General features: G+C 38.8%; 1 protein-coding gene across 5 annotated transcripts in view; it reads left to right on the top strand.

The window, feature by feature from the left end:
* The window catches only part of LOC143133613 (zinc finger FYVE domain-containing protein 9-like), a 244690-nt gene that overhangs the window by 173409 nt on the left and 51432 nt on the right, over positions 1–19849 (top strand). For all 5 annotated transcript variants that reach the window (XM_076293365.1, XM_076293364.1, XM_076293361.1 and 2 more), the window contains 5 exons: positions 11150–11374; positions 11583–11665; positions 11883–11987; positions 12246–12396; positions 12639–12719. In XM_076293365.1, coding sequence (XP_076149480.1) covers positions 11150–11374; positions 11583–11665; positions 11883–11987; positions 12246–12396; positions 12639–12719 — 645 coding nt within the window. The remainder of the gene's footprint in view (positions 1–11149; positions 11375–11582; positions 11666–11882; positions 11988–12245; positions 12397–12638; positions 12720–19849) is intronic.

Genomic DNA, 19849 nt, shown 5'->3' with positions numbered 1-19849 from the left:
AAACCAGACGAAGTGACTGCAAAATAATAACGTCATGTACACAAACCAACGCTGCACACTCATTACTCTCGTTTGAATTACTCGCGGACCCGTGATCGCATAGATATGCCACGCATGTCAGATGAAAGATGAGACTCAGAGCTATCATTTGATACCAAGTACATCCTTCTGGGTTATAAAACAGACGAAGTGACCGCAAAATAATAACTTCATATAGCTGGACTTACCCCACATTTTTGTCTGTTCTTGTGGCAAAGCATGTTTATAATCCAATGCTATCATGTGTTTCTCCATGGCAAAGCATGTTCATATTCCGGTTTTGAGATCCTAGCAAATTCCTGCATGGCATCCAATTCAAGGCTCACATTGCATCCCAATTTGTTCAACAAATAAACACCTTTTTTGCCTTTACTTTGTTCATGGCAATGCTGTAAAAAGTTGAGAATTATTATGACTGCATACACACAGGCACGCAGGCTAACACGCAACCTCGGGTCAAGTCAGGTCAGATCAGTTCGTGTCACAGATATGGAGCGCAGAAAGGTCATTTTTCATCACTAAATAAAAAATGACATTTATTTCCGTAAATCACACAGCAAATATTTATGTAAATTGCTCAGCCCCAGAGTATCCCTCCAACATGGCAATTATATTGCCCGATTCAGGACAGTCTGCCCTACACACACATGAAATGCTTGTAGAGCTGTGAGCTTGCTGTGGTGAGATACATGCCGAAATATAAGAATTTTTATAATACACTTTTTATATTTTAATTCTTTAAAAATCAAAATAAAATCAATGCTAGTATTAATACATTAAATGATGGCAGATCTGAATAGCCTAGACTCTCCTGAAAAAAACAATATATAATATATGTGTGTGGCACTTACAATGACCAGAATAAATCCTTATGAATAAAGGTAGTGAAAATGCCCTAAAAACAGCTTAGGGTTCTAAGGGTTAACCATGTCATTGAACTGGAGCCATTTTGCACTGAGATAGCTTGCCAAGCTGAAGGGGCTCTCAATGCTCTATGCCCAGTCAGGGCATTGGGAGCTTGTGTTGATCACATGTGGCTGCGTTGACAGGCGCACACACACAGCTTTCGGTGCTATGGGGGTAAGTAGCTGGTTCACCCAGTGGGGAGACAAATTTTCAGGCCTTCTCTAGGCAGTGTTTCCTAATCTCTTCAAGCCTGGCCACACGGAATATGGCCGTCTCATGGGTACCATTGAAAGGGGTTGCTCTTGGTGCCATGTGCAGCGGCATCCTGGAGTACTCCATGGATCCCTGCCAGACTTTCAGAGTCAATGTGACATCCGCCACTATCGGCTCCACTGTTATGTTGGTTGCCGACCTGACTGGTGATGAGTAGTCTTCTGTCCTCACGACACTATTGGGACTAGTCATCCTAGGTGTAGATCGTGGTGACGGTCTAAGGGAGGTCGAAATAGATCGTAAGTTATGTCCATAACTATGGATCTATGAGACCGACCGATGACCATCACCATCTCTTGTCGCTCGGAACGAGCTGAGGCTTTCCAGGCAAGAGGAAGAGGCATGTCCCTGAATGCATTATTTTGCTGTGGGACAGCCTCCAGATCAGTCACATGACATTGTTAATATAATGGTCTCGAGAAAAGGTAGAAGGATGGCATCATTCAAGTTGTAGACCGTGGTGACGGTCATCGGTTGGTCTCATAGATCCATAGTTATGGACATAACTGACGTTTTTTTTTATTGATAAGACAAATTTGAACATGACATTGAACTGTTCAATTTACTACCAATATCTCATTGCTTATACACATAATACATTTAAATGTTAAAACAACTTGCCATGGATGCACACACAATGGTAAGCTCTGCTTTCAAGTTTATCCAATGTAGGTGGCTTGCCATAACATATGTTAAAACCGTGTGCCATGGAACTGCCAGGTCATGGACAACGGCATTTGCAAGCAACCTAATCTAATGTCAGGGACTTTCAAGTTCATTCAGTGTGTTCCCAAATGCTTCAAGAAATTTGATGTCTTCTCCCATAACACACAATAGTTTTAAACATGTTAGATATACCGGTGTTGAAGTGTAGATTTCCAGCACTAGTAGGCATTTTAACCCTTTCGTGCCCTTACCGAACATTCCATTTTTGGTGCTGGATACATACCATCAATGGGATACCATTGTAATCAGAAGGATCAGTTCTATGAAATGATGTAAAATACTTATGGTAATGTTGATATAGTAATGAACAATATTTGAAAATCCTCTCCAAATGTATATCCGGACTTTGTCAAAATTTAATTTCATTCACATAAAAAATAAGTTTCATCATAAATGAATTACATGTTCAGCAAATTGTGGACTATTTAACAAAAAAAGACTGAATTGGAATATCATTAACCTTTCAAAAGTTATGATACATTTAGTGATCAGTGTAAGAAAATGCAGGAAACGGGATTTAGAATGTTGACAGAATTCACATTCTCTTTTTCACCAACAACAAAAAAGTATTCATAAAAATTAATAATTAAGTCAGACACAATGGTGTATTTATTTGGTCTATAAGAATAAACCATTTATTTGTATATAAGCAAATGCTACAGTCAATAAGAATGACATACCTTACCAGTAATAATAAAAAAACATACCTTACCAGTAATACAGGAAGTAAGTATACTGTATAGAGAATAGAGACATAAAATACATTTGATTCAACAGATACAACTTCCTTATATAAATCAGTATAATATGAAAATGATATACATATATAAAATGTATTATTATTTATGAAAAGCTAGGAATACAATCAACATCACTCAAAACTCGTGTTCTAAACGTGTTCGTGTGTTCTAAACATTTGAAAGTGGATTACATACAGTGGGCAGTGCTTCGACTTGGCCAGCTTCACTCGCGGTCCACGCGACTTTAATTTGTATTTTTCCAGTGACGCTGCAACAACCCAAACAACCGGTAGATGTCTCAAATGAGCAGGGTGTCTCGTAAAAAGAAATGGAGCCTGGAAAACCCTAGACAGACTTCACTACAGACTTTAGCAGACTGGTTTAGAAATAATTTAATAGCCAGAAATATGCCTGCCCTGCCCTAATAAAGAAATATTTGGTTAACTGCGAGTGAATCCCATTTGCAGCCGTAGAAGAAACGCAGGACAAATTAAACATTCTGGTTTTCTCCGAGTGCAACGATGATAGACAGACATCATTTGGACAAAATATAGAGCATATTAACCTCCGTTGCTCAGCCAAATGCCTTCCTGTTACGTCCTGTTGTCACGGAGTTACAGGCGATAAACGATTTTTGATGGTCACAAGTTTACTTCATTAGCGGTTAATTTATTTTTTGATTATTAAAGAGTGTTTTTCATTTAAAGGTTTGACTTCGTGCTTATTCAGTAGAGCATTTAGTGCTCTCCCCAATCCCAGACGTTCACATTGCATGTTTGTTTGTAATGGATGCAACCGCGAGATAGGCTACGCGTTTGACAGCAATGAGTTGTTAACAGACATGAACCAAGACATATAGCCCAGCAGCAATCTCGGGACTGTTCATTATTTATTGAAGGGGCCACCGGAGGAATTTTGAGTGCTTCAGTCAAAAGTTGCATGACCCTCCGTTGCCTGCTAGAAATTGTTCAATGACCGTCCGACAGAATTGTTAAAAAAGACATGACCCTCCCCTGCCAATTGTTGCTGTCTTCCGCCATCGTTTTCCTTGCTTGAAGGCGAACGTAGAGTGATGTTAACCTATTTAAGTTTAACGGCGTGATTGTCGTGAGAGCACGAGTCATTGGTGCTTGCATGTTCGGCCTTATACGTGCGCACCTGCCTACCATCAGGCTACTCAGCTACTAGAGAAAGAATTTCCCCTGTTTGTATGTTCACTCCAAGTTGGCCTACCATAACAACCAACTCTGCACTGTAGACCCTATCTGGCTATTTATATTTTTCTGTGAAATAAGTAGTGCTGTCAGTTAAACGCATTATTAACGGCGTTAACGTAAACCTATTTTAACGGCATTATTTTTTTTATCGCGAGATTAACATTCTTTTTGGTGTAACAAACTTTGTAGTTTTTTCACATGCTGTTGCAACAACTAGTAACGTTAGAACAACTACAACACCACACCGGATCTAGCTAGACCGGAAACTAAACAATACGCACTGACGAATGGAATTGAACGTTGTATGTGCTGCACGTACACGTCCCCTTTTAGGGGAAAGATGACTGATATATGCTGCATCAAAGTGGAGAGCGAAAAGGGCTTATAGTAAACTTACTAAATCTTGAAACAAACGTGAATAAAAGGCACAAAATAAGGTTGGTGTAAGAGTTATCTGTGTGTTTATGGGATTAATGTGACCATGTTCCTATGTTTTGCTCTTTCCAGTTTACTAACAGGAGTGTCACGAATGTATCGATAGGCACAGTCAAACTGCCCGTGGCTGACTATAATTAAGTTCAGCAAGCTTAACTTTACATGTCATAACATCAACTAAAATAAGTCTCACATTCATTCTATTACTTGTTATATGAACGTAGCCTATTTCCTACAACTAGGTGAGATAATTGGCTATGTTATACAGTTCCACAGTTAGCTAGCTAGCAAGCTAACCGTTTTGCATGGGATATTATGGTAAGTGTAGCTACATGCTAAATGTGTACAATACATGGGGTATTGCAAACGAATTAGGTTGGTAATGTACATAGTTTCGACATGAGTAAGTTACATAAACATAATTCTTAATAACTGCCCGTGTTAGTAAAATTATTGAATGTCCTGTGAATTAATAACTAGATGGTAACGTCAATGTGTGATTACTAGCTGTCCTTCCCATTGGAATCAATGATATAATGTTAACATATTTTCCGCTAAAATGGGGCGTGTTGCAGATTAAATGTATCTTTATGATGATGCGCCGTTAGTAGGCTACGTAAAGGCATGCTGCACACACTTGGTTGGGCTTACGAGCCGGCCAAAGAGTAGTAGCCTAGGCTGACGCATTAGTTGTGTGCCGCCAAAGATTTTTTCACCGTCACTTGTTCTGTTATCAACATTCACCTTTGGCTGCTACTATTTGCGATGCACTCTGCTTTCGACATTCATTTACATTAGATTCCATTCTTTTTAATACAACTCCGCACACCAGCATTCGCACTTTGCCGCCGTGTAAATCACGATTCAGTTATATTTGGTCGACGCTGCTCTATAAAATCCATTGTTCATCCAGTGTTTGCCTGTTAAAATTTTGGCGTTGAAGAGTGTGGCAAGTGACAGTGCACCATAGACTGTAGGCCTATAAAATGGCAATGCACTCATGTTGAAAAGTTCCTTGTTTTCAACTGAACTCAAAGATAATGAATATAGCATGAATATAATATTTTCTGTTTGTTATGCCCTTTATAATGTGGGTAGGCCTACATTTTGTGCATGCACTTCTGCGGTAGCATTTATTTCAGTTTATATCAGCTATATTTCTGAAGAATATATTGTGTTGCCTCAGGTCTGCTGCACATCTTTTGAAATTTTATTTGAAATAATCAAATAGACCTACGTCTTAAAGTTCAGTTAATAAAGTAACTTGCTTTGCTTTCATTTGAATCCTAATCAAGATACACAATAATTGCTTTATTGTTAATATGGACTCCTGGAAAGTTCAGAAATGCAAAATAATAGAATTTTAATCATATGATAAAATATGTGATTAATCGTGATTAACTACAGGAATTCAGCGATTAATCGTGATTAAAAAATTTAATTGTTTGACAGCACTAGCAATAAGCAAATGTATTTGTTCAACTTTATGAAGCAGAATTACGCATAGGCTACTTGGAACATAACACATTTGACAAAGGACAGATGTATGTTGCTAGTGACAAAATATTAACTTTCAGTGTTTTACGATGTCTTTGTCATGGGGTGTTTTTCCCCATGCATTTATTCTAGGCTACTGTCAGTGACTGCCGTGAGAGAAGCGGGTTCTGTGTTTCGTTCATGTCAGCGACTGACGCTCTTCAGCTCCACAGCTCTTCAGTTCTGACAAAGCCGAAATTACTCCTTTTGAAACAATGAGTGCAGGAAGCGCGTTTGTATGGTTATATTGCTTGACGGGGGGGATCCCAAGCAGCTTTCAGCCATAAGGCTACTTTGAGAACATTTCAATTCACCCGACACTAATATTCAAAATGTTGAAAACTATTTCGGCATAGCCTATAAAGCAGTTTAATTAAATGGAATGTTAGTTGTAAACAAACGAGCTACTTGGTAAGGCTTGACCTCACAGATGCGCTCGTGCCTTAGATGGCAGGAAAAATCTTCACAATATAGGCCTATTAACCCTTAGAACCCGATTGACGCAAAGTGCGTCAAAAAACACACCCTTTCTTCTCTGTTACATTGCTCCGGAACGGTTCATCGCAGCGAGATGAAACCTTTATTGCACGACAGAGGAGAAGTGGGGCTTTCCAACGAGACTACACACTTGTCTGTACGATCAAGTATGAAAATTAAAAAAAATCATGAAATTAAATCAAATTGCATCATATTTACAGTCTATACTTCTCTGCGTTCACCTGCACACACATTACTCTAGTTTGAATTACTCGCGAGAAAGCACAGGGCTATCCATTGGTACCATGTTTATTGATCCTTCTGGCTTATAAAACCAGACGAAGTGACTGCAAAATAATAACATCATGTACACAAACCAACACTGCACACTCATTACTCTCGTTTGAATTACTCGCGGACCCGTGATCGCATAGATATGCCACGCATGTCAGATGAAAGAAGAGACTCAGAGCTATCATTTAATACCAAGTACATCCTTCTGGGTTATAAAACAGACGAAGTGACAGCAAAATAATAAGTTCATATAGCTGGACTTACCCCACGTTTTTGTCTGTTCTTGTGGCAAAGCATGTTTATAATCCAATGCTATCATGTGTTTCTCTATGGCAAAGCATGTTCATATTCCGGTTTTGAGATCCTAGCAAATTCCTGCATGGCATCCAATTCAAGGCTCACATTGCATCCCAATTTGTTCAACAAATAAACACCTTTTTTGCCTTTACTTTGTTCATGGCAATGCAGTAAAAAGTTGAGAATTATTATGACTGCATACACACAGGCACGCAGGCTAACACGCAACCTCGGGTCAAGTCAGGTCAGATCAGTTCGTGTCACAGATATGGAGCGCAGAAAGGTCATTTTTCATCACTAAATAACAAATGGCATTTATTTCCGTAAATCACACAGCAAATATTTCTGTAAATTGCTCAGCCCCAGAGTATCCCTCCAACATGGCAATTATATTGCCAGATTCAGGACAGTCTGCCCTACACACACATGAAATGCATGTAGAGCTGTGAGCTTGCTGTGGTGAGATACATGTCGAAATATAAGAATTTTTATAATACACTTTTTATATTTTAATTCTTTAAAAATCAAAATAAAATCAATGCTAGTATTAATACATGAAATGATCTGAATAGCCTAGACTCTCCTGAAAAAAACAATATATAATATATGTGTGTGCCACTTACAATGACCAGAATAAATCCTTATGAATAAAGGTAGTGAAAATGCCCTAAAAACAGCTTAGGGTTCTAAGGGTTAACTGACCACCCGATTCACATTGGCTGGGGGGAAGGGGGGCCATCAGACATTTGTGCCCAGTTAATCCGGCCCTGCCCCCAACAAATCACACCTTCCCACCTCTGTGACAGCTTAAAAGAAGTCGAGAGGACTCCTAACTCACAGACCTATTCACAAACCTGCGGCATTTTGCCATGTTTTGAAATCCTACAGGAGCTTCCAATTGTGAGTAAGCAATTTTGAATTGTAGGCATAACTAACATGCAACAACGCCACCAACAACAACCAAAACTAGGCTAATCATTGTCAACATGTAAATTAAATGTAACATTATTGTGAATCAAATTAAAATGTTCTCTTTTGCAAACGTAGGCATAGTAACAGAATAATTTAATAATGTTACAAAGATACATCAAATGTTTCATTAGGCTACTAGGCTATTTGTTTAGCCTTACTCTTGATTCATTTAGGCTAGGCCTTTTTATTCAGGGGCCGTATTCACAAAGCATTTTAAGGCTAAAAGTAGCGAATTTAGGAGCAACTCGTAAAAAGAATGGGCGTGTCACTCCTAAGTCTGGGACAGCTTAAAAGAAGTCGAGAGGACTCCTAACTCACCAAGACTTCATTTGAAAATGTGTTGCAAGGCATAGAAAGTCCTCACTTTCGATAAGCTCACAAAATATCATTAACTAACCACTTGTAACTCCTGAGTTAATCATGAATTATAGTATTAGGAAGTGGTTTATAAAATATGTATCCTTACCCTAACTAATCATTAGTGCATGTGTATGTAACAACTGTTAAATACTAGAAATATTACTTCATCAACAAAATATTATTGCAGAATTTATTAAGTATTAACAATAATTCATAAACATATTTTAGATATAGGCTTATTTACTATGAGCAAACTATTTATAACTGTGTGTACAAATACTTTATTTATGAGAATTAACATAGGAACAATGCTTTGCAAATGATGAACAAAGCATTTTGTAATAGTTTGCAACTGGTTTATAATAAAAAAAATGATTTCATTATAAGTGGTTGTTTCATTACTTATTAATTATAAATCATGTACTTACAAACATATTTTTTGGATAGGCTTATTTACTATGAACAAACCATTTATAATTGTGTGAACAAATGCTTTACTGATGATAAATTATGTATGAACAAGAAATGAATAATGATGAACAAACCATTAACTAATAAGTAACAAAGGCTTAATAAATGATGAATTGTGTGTAGTTATTATAAAGTGTTACCAAATATTTTAGTGCGATTTAGGAGTAGCCTACTCCTAGTGGTAAGATAAAAAGCCTTTGTGAATAGCCTACGGCCCCAGTTATTCATCATCTTCCGTCCTTGTGTAGCGCAAGCATTCTGAGACCTGTCACCTGTCACTCATCATCGTAAGGGAGGTTTTTGGAATCATGCCCGCGTTACAATTCAGAGCCAATCAAGGTGGTCACGCTTGCCCATTTACACAAATTAATGGTCGAATATTAGCCTACTGATGATCATTGTTATTTAAGAACATGCAGTGTGAGTAGGCAGGGCTCTACAGTGCGCCCATTTCACTCGCACATGCGAGTAAAAATGATGCCGTGCGAGTGCAAAAAAATATTTAGGCACACTGGTGCGAATGACTTCTAACCATGTCAATGTTTGTCTACAAAATACACCGCAACATCGAGAAACATTACTGGTGCAAACCATAGAATCATGTCGCGAATGCAGCATAAAAACTACACCTCCCATCAACGTTAGCAGTTTCGCGTTGTGAGTAGTCGCTTCTATCAAATCCAAGAGCGCGCAGAAAAAGCAGAAAGTTAGACTAGCCAGCCAAGATGCAAAGATTGAAGAAATTAGTTCTTCTATCCACCGAATTCATTGGATATAGGAGGAACAGGATGAGATTCTGAGAATGCAGTGAGAGAAGGAAAGGTAACCTAACATGCCTTTAAGCCCAGTTGACGTATTGGCTGCAATATGCAAAATATAGCTGTAGCGAACCGGCACAAAAGTAGCCACCCGTAATACTCACATTTTATTCAAAGGTGGAACGCTACTGACAACTCCAGGCTTCCACGCATGCTTGTTTGTTTACACTGAGTGTGTGTAAGTGCAAAACGAAAGTAGGCCTAACGTTTGCCTACTGCCCCCATCAATGCAGATATTTCAAATAAAAACTAAAAGTATAAAACATATATCCTTGATTAGCCTATGTTGGGTTTTGTGGAAGATGCATGCAGTCAGATAGGTCACCATGGGCATATTTGGATTAGCTACAGATGGATTCACAAATAAATAAATTAGCCTACATTTGGCAGGATACTTGATATACAGGCTAAATGAAAATATGGCAATGTATTATATTATTTTACATTAACAAAATGTAGGAAAATAGAATAGACTGAAAATAAAGTAGGAACTGATCTTTAAAATCCTGTTTACTGTAGCCTAAATGTTGTCAGTCATTCTTAATATCCGCAATTGGTGCACTGGCATGTTTAACTGTTAGCTGCAGTATAATGTTAGATTATGTGTAAGTTAAGTACAGAACTGACTGTGCGCCCAAATTTTTGTCTGTGCTCCTACATTTTTTAACTTGGGCGCACAAGTGCTCCTGGAAAAAAATGTTAGTGTAGAGCCCTGGTAGGGCACCAAAAACATCTTGCTCGTAAAAAAGCATCATACCGCACATTGTGGCAGGTCTGTTACTGTAGGCTTGCAAACCACAGGCCTTTATTTTGGGCAAGCCTACATAAGAGGCCTTCTGTTGAAGAATTTTATATAAAGTCTGCGCTAACAGTAATCCTCGTGAAGTTCGGACCAAATTTGTGACCTGTGAAGTTCGGACCAAATTTGTGACCTGTGAAAATTTAGTTTCGCTTTCTGTTCAATCCAATATGGCGGACGAACAATGTGGATCCGTGATGTCATCAAAGTTTGAACGGTTAAAGTTGGAACGGCCTAGGCGCAGGAGCTAGCCAAAAATTAGGGAGACGGGAATAATAATAAGAAATTTCAGCTTTCAGCAAGCACACTTAATTATGACAAGAAATGTATGACTTATGGATAAGAAAATAAGTCAAGATATTGTGGCCAAAATATTATTTAAAAAGTATTTTGTAAACAAGTATCCCTTTCACCATGGGCTCTGTTTTTTTTCTCTCTCTCTCTCTCTCTTTCTCTCGTTGAATATTGGGTGGTCCCCCGCAAAGTATATTACAATTATGGCCCTGAATACAATCCATGTGCACCTAGGTAATATTAAACTAAAACAAAACAGGAAGAAATACCATACATAAATGTGAATGAATGAAATAAATAAATAGTGGTGTGGATTGCATTGTCACAGCCTCCTATGATACATTTTATAACTTGGTAACATTCCCTTCGAATCAGGTTACATTCTGAATGAGTGTAGTCCTGTCATATACTGTAATCTGCTCATAATTAGAAGTTTTGATTTCTGTTTTCCTGTAGTGCTTTGCTAAATAAGAGTTTCTACCTCTCTCTCATTAGGTAATGTGTTGAGACACCTGGGCCACTCATTCTTCACACAGAGCTTCCTAGGGAGTAAGGAGCATGGAGGTTTCCTCTACATAACCCCAACTTTCCAGACCTTACAGGACCTGCTCTTACCCAATCCACCATACCTCTTTGGAATCTTGATCCAGAAATGGGAGACACCTTGGGCCAAAATCTTCCCTATCCGTCTAATGCTTCGGTTAGGTGCAGAATATAAACGTGAGTCAGAGTTCTAATGGCTTGAAAGTTCACATGTTAAAGGCCCAGCAAAGGCTTAGATGAAATACTTTAGTCATAATAAATACAAAATAGGAATTCTACATGAAATCTCAGTATCAAATATATATGTGAATATGTAACTATATGTTAAATGATACTGTAATAAAACAGTTTCCTATTAACACGTTTTTACAATTTTATGTTTTAGTTTATCCTTGTCCATTGTTCAGTGTGAGGTTCAGAAAACCAGTTTTTGGTGAGACTGGTCACACCATCATGAACTTGCTAGTGGTAGGCCTCACTCCTCCTAATGTATTTTACTTTGTCTCTTTTCTGAAACTGATTTTGAAACATTGTCTGAGTTTTGTGTACATTGTTTGATTTTGTTGCTTTTGTACATTGTTTGATTTTGTTGCTTGTGTGCCTCAGTGTAATATAGTGTTAAATGTGGTGTTTCTAACTTCATTGTAATCAAAAACTGATAATGATCCATTTGTTTACGTTACAGGATTTCCGTAACTATCAGTACACACTGCCCATGGTTACAGGCTTGGTTGTTGATGTGGAGGCAAGGAAGACCTATATTAAGATTCCAAAGAATCGCTACAATGAGGTTAGTCAGCATTATACTGAAAACAGGTTGAGCATGAATTTAAATAAAAGAAAAGCTGCTTATAGCTATTTTTATAGGGTGCCATATTTTTGGGATAGACGTGGGCCACTCTTTTCATTTAAAGAGACAGAAAACAGTATTTTACATCTCCGGTTATTAATGTCAAATCATAGAGACCCTAGGTCATGTGGTATCAAGTTTGAATTTGAGAAGATATTTCTTTCATTGTCCGTTTTCTTTTTGTCATTCTATTGTCAGCTGATGAAAGCCTTGAATAAATCAAATGAACATGTACTGGCCGTGGGTGCTTGCTTCAATGAGCAGGCAGACTCTCACCTTGTGTGCATTCAGAACGATGATGGCAACTACCAGACTCAAGCCATAAGCATTAATCATCAGACACACAAAGGTAAAGACAAGCAAATCAATTAAATTTAATTTAATGTGTTTACTTTTTCTGAAACTTGGCAGTTGGGAGTCCATTTGATTATTATATCCATTAGAAGCATTAGGTTAATTGGTGTATCATATAATAGTACAGAGAACACATTGATTACCATAATATAGTTTTGTATCTTTTTAGGAACATTTGAACACAAAAATAGCATTTAATTCGTTTTTAATCACATCTTAATTATTTTATTATTGCAGTGACTGGTGCATGCTTCTTTGTCTTCAGTGGTGCCCTGAAGGCTTCTTCTGGATACTCAGCCAAGACCAGCATAGTTGAAGGTGATTAGCTGAGTAAAGGACAGATTCATGTTGTTGGGGAGTTGTAGCATTTAAAGTTGACCACTCATGTGTGTGGAGGCAAATATTTTCACACAGCCTGTTTTCTTGTTGCCTAGATAAATTGGTATATCAAAACGCAGCACAAAAGGGTCACTTACAGTACCCTCTGGGGGACAGCCGTGGCCTACTGGTTAGCGCTTCGGACTTGAACCGGAGGGTTGCCGGTTCGAACCCCGACTTGCTCAAATCCTTGAGCAAGGCACCTAACCCCTCACTGCTCCCCGAGCGCCGCTGTTGTTGCAGGCAGCTCACTGCGCCGGGATTAGTGTGTGCTTCACTGTGTGTGCTGAGTGTGTTTCACTAATTCATGGATTGGGATAAAATGCAGAGACCAAATTTCCCTCACAGGATCAAAAGAGTATATATACTTATACTTATACTCCGGAATTATTGGCACCTTTGGTAAAGTTGACTAAAAACAGGTATAAAAATAATCCATTGGTGATTTATTGTAATCTCACAATGAAAACAATGAGGGAAAATCCATCCTTGAAGGGAAGCAAATTTATTCTGAGAAAAAGGAAAATCTCATAAAGAAATAAATATTTTAACAAAAATACGTTGCTCACAAATATTGGCACCCCTAGAAAAATCTTATATACAAAACCTAACAGAAGCATTTTCCTATCTAATTCCAACTTATTTAAGTTAATCAGAGTGTCTTTGAACTTTCAGAAGTAGTTCATTACTTTCTTTTTCACTAAGGTATGAAAATAAAGTGACAGGCTAAATCCTCTAGTCATTTTTCAACATTGGAAAGACAAGAGAATGCACTAAATCTAAATAAAAACCAAGCGTGTTGACATTTGTAAGTCAGGGGGTGTCTATAAAAACTAGGTACTTTGTTGAAAATGCCTATATTTACAGTTAAAACAATGATTAACAGGTTGTAATCAACTGGAAATGTGACAAACATGCTTGGACAAAGACCCATGGTTATCTTGCCCCCACGCACATTATGGAGGATGGTAAGATAGGCAAAAAAATTCCATAAGAACCACTGTTTGAAAGTTACAGAAAAAGGTATCATCTTGGGGTCACCAAGTGACCTCACTGCTAATAGATTATTTAGAGGGCATGCCAGTAATTTAATTACCAGTGTAAACGGCAGGAGTTACGAATGGTACAGTGACTTTGTCTGGAAGTGTGGTCTATTGTCAGATGAAATGAAAGTTGCACTCTTTAGCTAGAAATTAGTGCTGTCAAACAATTAAAATTTGTAATCACGATTAATCGCTGAATTCCTATAGTTAATCACGATTAATCACATATTTTATCGCATGATTAAAATTCTATTATTTTGCATTTCTGAACTTTCCAGGAGTCCATGTTAACAATATAAAGCAGTGGTTCTCAAACTGGGGGGCGCCCCCCAGGGGGGCGCAAACACACCCCAAGGGGGGCATGTCACGGACCAGTCACTGGCTGCTCATGGGGCTAAAAAAAAAAAATACGGAAGGGGGTGGGCTACAGCTGCACCAACAAATCACAAACACATTCAGTTTCACGACAACCAATTAGAAACTACAATTCATTTGAAATGTCAACGATGACCTTAAGGCGCGGACACCACGCGTACTTAAGAAAGTGCAGACATCGGAAACACACCACTATGCAACATATGAAGTTGTAGCCTGGTAGCCTACTTTGATCACGTTCATTTCGACAGTTTTCAAGTTGGACTTTTTCAAGGCTATCTCAGTGTTCCATTTTAGTAAATTGCTTTGTCTTTGTAAAGACATATTTCTGTTTTCAATTTTACTTTCAAATGTAATAGACTTGCCTCTTTCTCTTCCTGCTAAGCGTGCCTTTCTTGCCGCTGCAACTGCAGTAGGCTAGCCTATTTTTCTGGCTTGCCTTCTTTCCCTTCTTACTGCTTGTAGCCTACCCTTACCTTTTCCCTTCCTACTGTACTTACTTTAATACTTGTCTATTCGTACGCTTAGGATTCAACCACACCGTATTGCAACACACATTTATCCAATATCTTACCGATCCACTCATTTCAACGAAGCTTGTCCCTGGATTGTCTGCTTGCATTCATTCATTCATTCATTCATTCATTCCATCGTCTTCGAGCTAGCATTACAACAATATACAGAATAGCCTCTGTAATTTGTTTATTAAATTAACATACACAATACACACACCTTAATATTTAGAACTTTATTCATTTTGAATTCACCTCATCAAAACAGAATGGACAAATTCCTCGTTCGACAAAAAAAAGATAAACCAACTGATGCACCAGCTCCTAAAAAGGCTAAGCTCCGCAAATATGACGAGAGTTATTTGCAGTTTGTTTTTTCTGTAACTGGCACATTAGAACCACGTCCACAGTGTGTTAGTTGTGCGGAGGTGCTAGCTAATGACAGCATGAAACCATGCAAATTAAAGAGACAAAGCACTCTGAAATAAAAGACAAACCAGTGGATTTTTTTAAAAGAAAACGCGATGCCCTCCATCTCCAAAAGGCCACCATTGTCCAACACACCACTGTGTCAAGTCAGTGTCTCGAAGCTTCGTATGTGGTTTCCCAAAGAATTGCAAAACTTGGGAAACCACACACTATCGCCAAAACACTGATTTTGCCTGCGGCACAAGACATGTGTAAAATCATGCTGGGTGAAAGCGCTGCCTCCAAACTGAGTGCCATCCCATTGTCAAATGATACAGCAGCACGGAGAATTTCCGATCTGGCCAGCGATGTCAAAGAGCAATTAATAACCCATATTAAACTGAGTCCATATTATGCATTGCAATTAGATGAGTCAACAGATATTGCTGGGCAGGCTCAGATGCTCACCTATGTAAGGTTTGTGAGAGGCTAGGGGATTGAAGAGGATGTTCTGCTTTGTCGTCCTCTTCAAACCCGTGCAACTGGGGAAGCAATTTTTCATGTTCTTGACTCATTTGTTAGAGATGCTGGACAAGTGTGTAGGTATTTGCACCGATGGGGCACGATCAATGACCGGGCGTGAGAGTGGCCTAGCTGCGCGTGTCAAGCAGGTAGCTCCGCTTGCCAGATGGACTCACTGTATGATCCATCGTGAGGCTCTTTGGCAAAAAAAATGCCAAAGCCCTTTGAGTCTGTCCTCCATCAAGCAGTTCAGATCATAAATTTCATCAAGTCCTGTCCATTGAACTCACGATTGTTCGGTGTCCTCTGTCAAGAGATGGGCTCGGGCCATGACCAACTCCTGTTGGCTTTCCAGAGGGAAAGTGTTACAGCGCTTGTATGAGCTGCGCGAAGAGGTCAAATTGTTTTTAACTGAAATGAAATCAGAACTGGCGAAGCACCTCTGCAATGTTCCCGAGCCTTGCCGAGTTCATCAGTGATGCACGTGGTACTGATTTCTCCTCTCTCCTACAATCAGCTGCAGATCACCTGTCTGCGCTGATGAACCAGTTTGCATCCTATTTCAAGGAGGACTACCGCTCATTTTTGTGGGTTCGGGATCCATTTATCTGCACAGCAAATGAGCTGTCGCTGCAAATGCAGGAACAGCTTATTGAGCTGAAGAGTGACAGTGGGTTAAAGCACCTCTTCACCACCTGTCCTCAGGATGACCTGAGGCTATGTTTATCTAAAATTGAGCCAAGAATTAAAGATTTCTGCAAAGAAAAGCAGGCCCACGTCTCACATTGACAACCAACAAAGTTTTGACAAAGATTATAACAGAGGCTAATAATAATAATAATGATAATAATGATAATAATAATAGTAATACTAGTAATAATAATAATAATGATATAATGATAATAGGCCTAATAATAATAGCCTAGCTAGGCCTACTACCATTACTACCTAATAATATAATTACCGCCAACCAGAAAATAATGATGGTACTAGTAATAATAATTATTATAATGATGATAATAACCTATGGAGCCAACGACAACAATAATAATATAAAAATATAGCCGCAAGCGGCAATGGCGGGCCCGAGCACCTCCGGTCAGCAACCCGTGACATTTCGGAATCCAACAAAGCACCGACGCGGTGCGTGTGTGAAATGTACATATTTGATGCGTGTGCTATTTGTTTTTGTATTTAATTTTCTGGCACATATACTCGCTTGGCCAGGTGGGGGCGCAACGCAAGGCAGGCCCATTGGGTGTCATCATAATCATAATATATATTAACCTGAGAAATTTCAGACTATTCATTTTAAGCAAAGAACATTTCTGATGCACTTTTTGGTTGGCCAGATGGTGGCGCTATGTTAGGCATGAAAATTACACATGTGTATATCATCACAATAAAGATATTCAAAATGTTTGTAAATTTTCAGATCGATCACTTAAGACATTGTCCATTTCTGGCACATTTCCTGCTTGACCAGGTGGTGGCGCTATGCCAGGCAGGCCCATAGGGTCTCTGGATATCATCATAATTATAATATCTATTAACCTAAGAAGTTTCAGACCATTCATTGAAAGCATAAAGCATTTATGGCATATTTCCTGTTTGGCCAGATGGTGGCGCTATGCTAGGCATGTGAATTATATGTGTGAATATCATCACAATAATGATATCCAATATTTTATAAAGTTTCAGATCAATCACTTAAGGCATTGTCCATTTCTGGCACATTTCCTACTTGGCCAGGTGGTGGCGCTATGCCAAGCAGGCCCATTGGGTGTCAGAATATCATCATAATCATAATATCTATTAACCTGAGAAGTTTCAGACCATTCATTCAATGCACTGTGACTTTATGACACATTTCCTGTTTATAGGGTGAGATATTAAAATCATGACATATTACAACATATCAAAAATCCCTTCGCAATTTAACACCAGCAACATCTTGGCATCATATTTGCCAAATTTCACATGAATCTGACAAATTGTCTAGGAGGAGTATATTAAAATTGACCATGTGACATCAGTGTAATTGCCATTCTTTCTGTTGCCAGGTGGTGGCGCTATGCAAAATATGCATTATGGGCATGTGAATATCATCACTCCCATGGTATTCAAAGACCTGTGAAATGTAAAACATTTCAAGCCATGCATGGTGAATTATGACACATTTATTGTTTATGTGGAAGGGTATTAAAATGAATAATTTCGCCATTTCGTCAAATTACAACATATCAAAAAAAGGCTTCACAATTTATAATCAGGAACATCTCGGCGTCATGTATACCAACTTTGACATGAATCGGATCAACCGTCTAGGAGGAGTATGTTAAAATTGATCATGTCCACAACGCACAAAATCTCAATTACCTCACTTCCTGTGGGCGTGGCTAATGGCATGTTAATACAAAAGTTGATTGTTTTTGGGAGTTACATACACCCACCAAATTTGGTGTGTGTATCTAAAACTATATGCCAACCACAAGTCACAGTGACATAAGGGGGCGCTATGGAGTTCCTGGGCAACGCCCGGTGCCAAGGCTTTTCCCCTGTGTATTCACGGTACCTCTTGATGTGTGTGCCAAATTTCATGTGTTTTCAGCGATGGGAAGCACCTCTTTTGGCATCACAATTCATCACAATTTAGTCCTCACAAAATCCCAAATACCTCACTTCCTGTTGGGCGTGGCTAATGCATTGTACATACGAAAGTTGTTCATCTTGGGGAGATACACACACTTGCCAAATTTGGTGTGTCTAGCTGAAAGTATGTGCCAACCACTGCATCAATCACCTAAGGGGGCGCTACTGAGTCCCTGGGCCACGCCCGGGGCCAAGCCTTTATGCCTGTGTAGCCATTGTAATACCAGATGTGTGTGCCAAATTCCAAGACTTTTCATCTATGCTAACCACCTCAAAAATAGCAAAAAGGTGAACAAATAATAATAATAATAATAAATATAGCCGCAAGCGGCAATGGCGGGCCCGAGCACCTGCGGGCCGCAACCCGTGACATGTCGGAATCCAACAAAGCACCGACGTGGTGCGTGTGTGAAATGTATATATTTGATGCGTGGGCTATTTGCTTTTGTATTTTATTTTCTGCCACATTTACTCGCTTGGCCAGGTGGGGGCGTAATGCAAGGCAGGCCCATTGGGTGTCATCATAATCATAATATATATTAACCTGAGAAATTTCAGACCATTCATTTTAAGCAAAGAACATTTCTGATACACTTTTTGGTTGGCCAGATGGTGGCGCTATGTTAGGCATTGAAATTACACATGTGAATATCATCACAATAATGATATCCAAAATGTTTGTACACTTTCAGATCAATCACTTAAGGCATTGTCCATTTCTGGCACATTTCCTGCTTGACCAGGTGGTGGCGCTATGCCAGGCAGGCCCATTGGGTGTCTGGATATCATCATAATCATAATATCTATTAACCTGAGAAGTTTCAGAGCATTTATTCAAAGCATAGAGCATTTCTGGCACATTTCCTGCTTGGCCAGAGGGTGGCGCTATGCTAGGCCTGTGAATTACACATGTGAATATCATCACAATAATGATATCCAATATTTTATAAAGTTTCAGATCAATCACTTAAGGCATTTTCCATTTCTGGCACATTTCCTGCTTGGCCAGGTGGTGGCGCTATGCCAGGCAGGCCCATTGGGTGTCTGGATATCATCATAATCACGATATCTATTAACCTGAGAAGTTTCAGACCATTCATTCAATGCACTGTGATTTGTGACACATTTCCTGTTTATGTGGTGAGATATTAAAATCATATCAAATATGTTACAACATTCAAAAATCCCTTCACAATTTAACATTAGCGACATCTTGGCATAATGTTTGCCAAATTTCAAATGAATCTGACAAACCGTCTAGGAGGAGTATGTTAAAATGGATCATCTGAAGTCAGTGTAATTGTCATTCTTTCTGTTGCCAGTTGGTGGCGCTATGCCAAACATGCATTATGGGCATGTGAATATTATCATTAACATGGTATTCCATGACCTGTGAAATTTAAAACATTTCAAGCCATGCATGGTGAATTATGACACATTTATTGTTTATGTGGAAGGGTATTAAAATTAATAATTTTGCCATTTCGTCAAATTACAACATATCAAAAAAACGCTTCACAATTTATCATCAGGAACATCTCGGCATCATGTATACCAA

This window comes from Alosa pseudoharengus, unplaced genomic scaffold (genome assembly GCF_046254945.1).
Source record: "Alosa pseudoharengus isolate Yale_2024_CS ecotype anadromous, Long Island Sound unplaced genomic scaffold, YU_APseudo_1.1 YU_APseudo_1.1_scf_2, whole genome shotgun sequence".
NCBI lineage: Eukaryota > Metazoa > Chordata > Actinopteri > Clupeiformes > Clupeidae > Alosa > Alosa pseudoharengus.
Note: the sequence above shows the minus strand (reverse complement) of the source record. Positions and strands in the feature narration are given on the sequence as shown.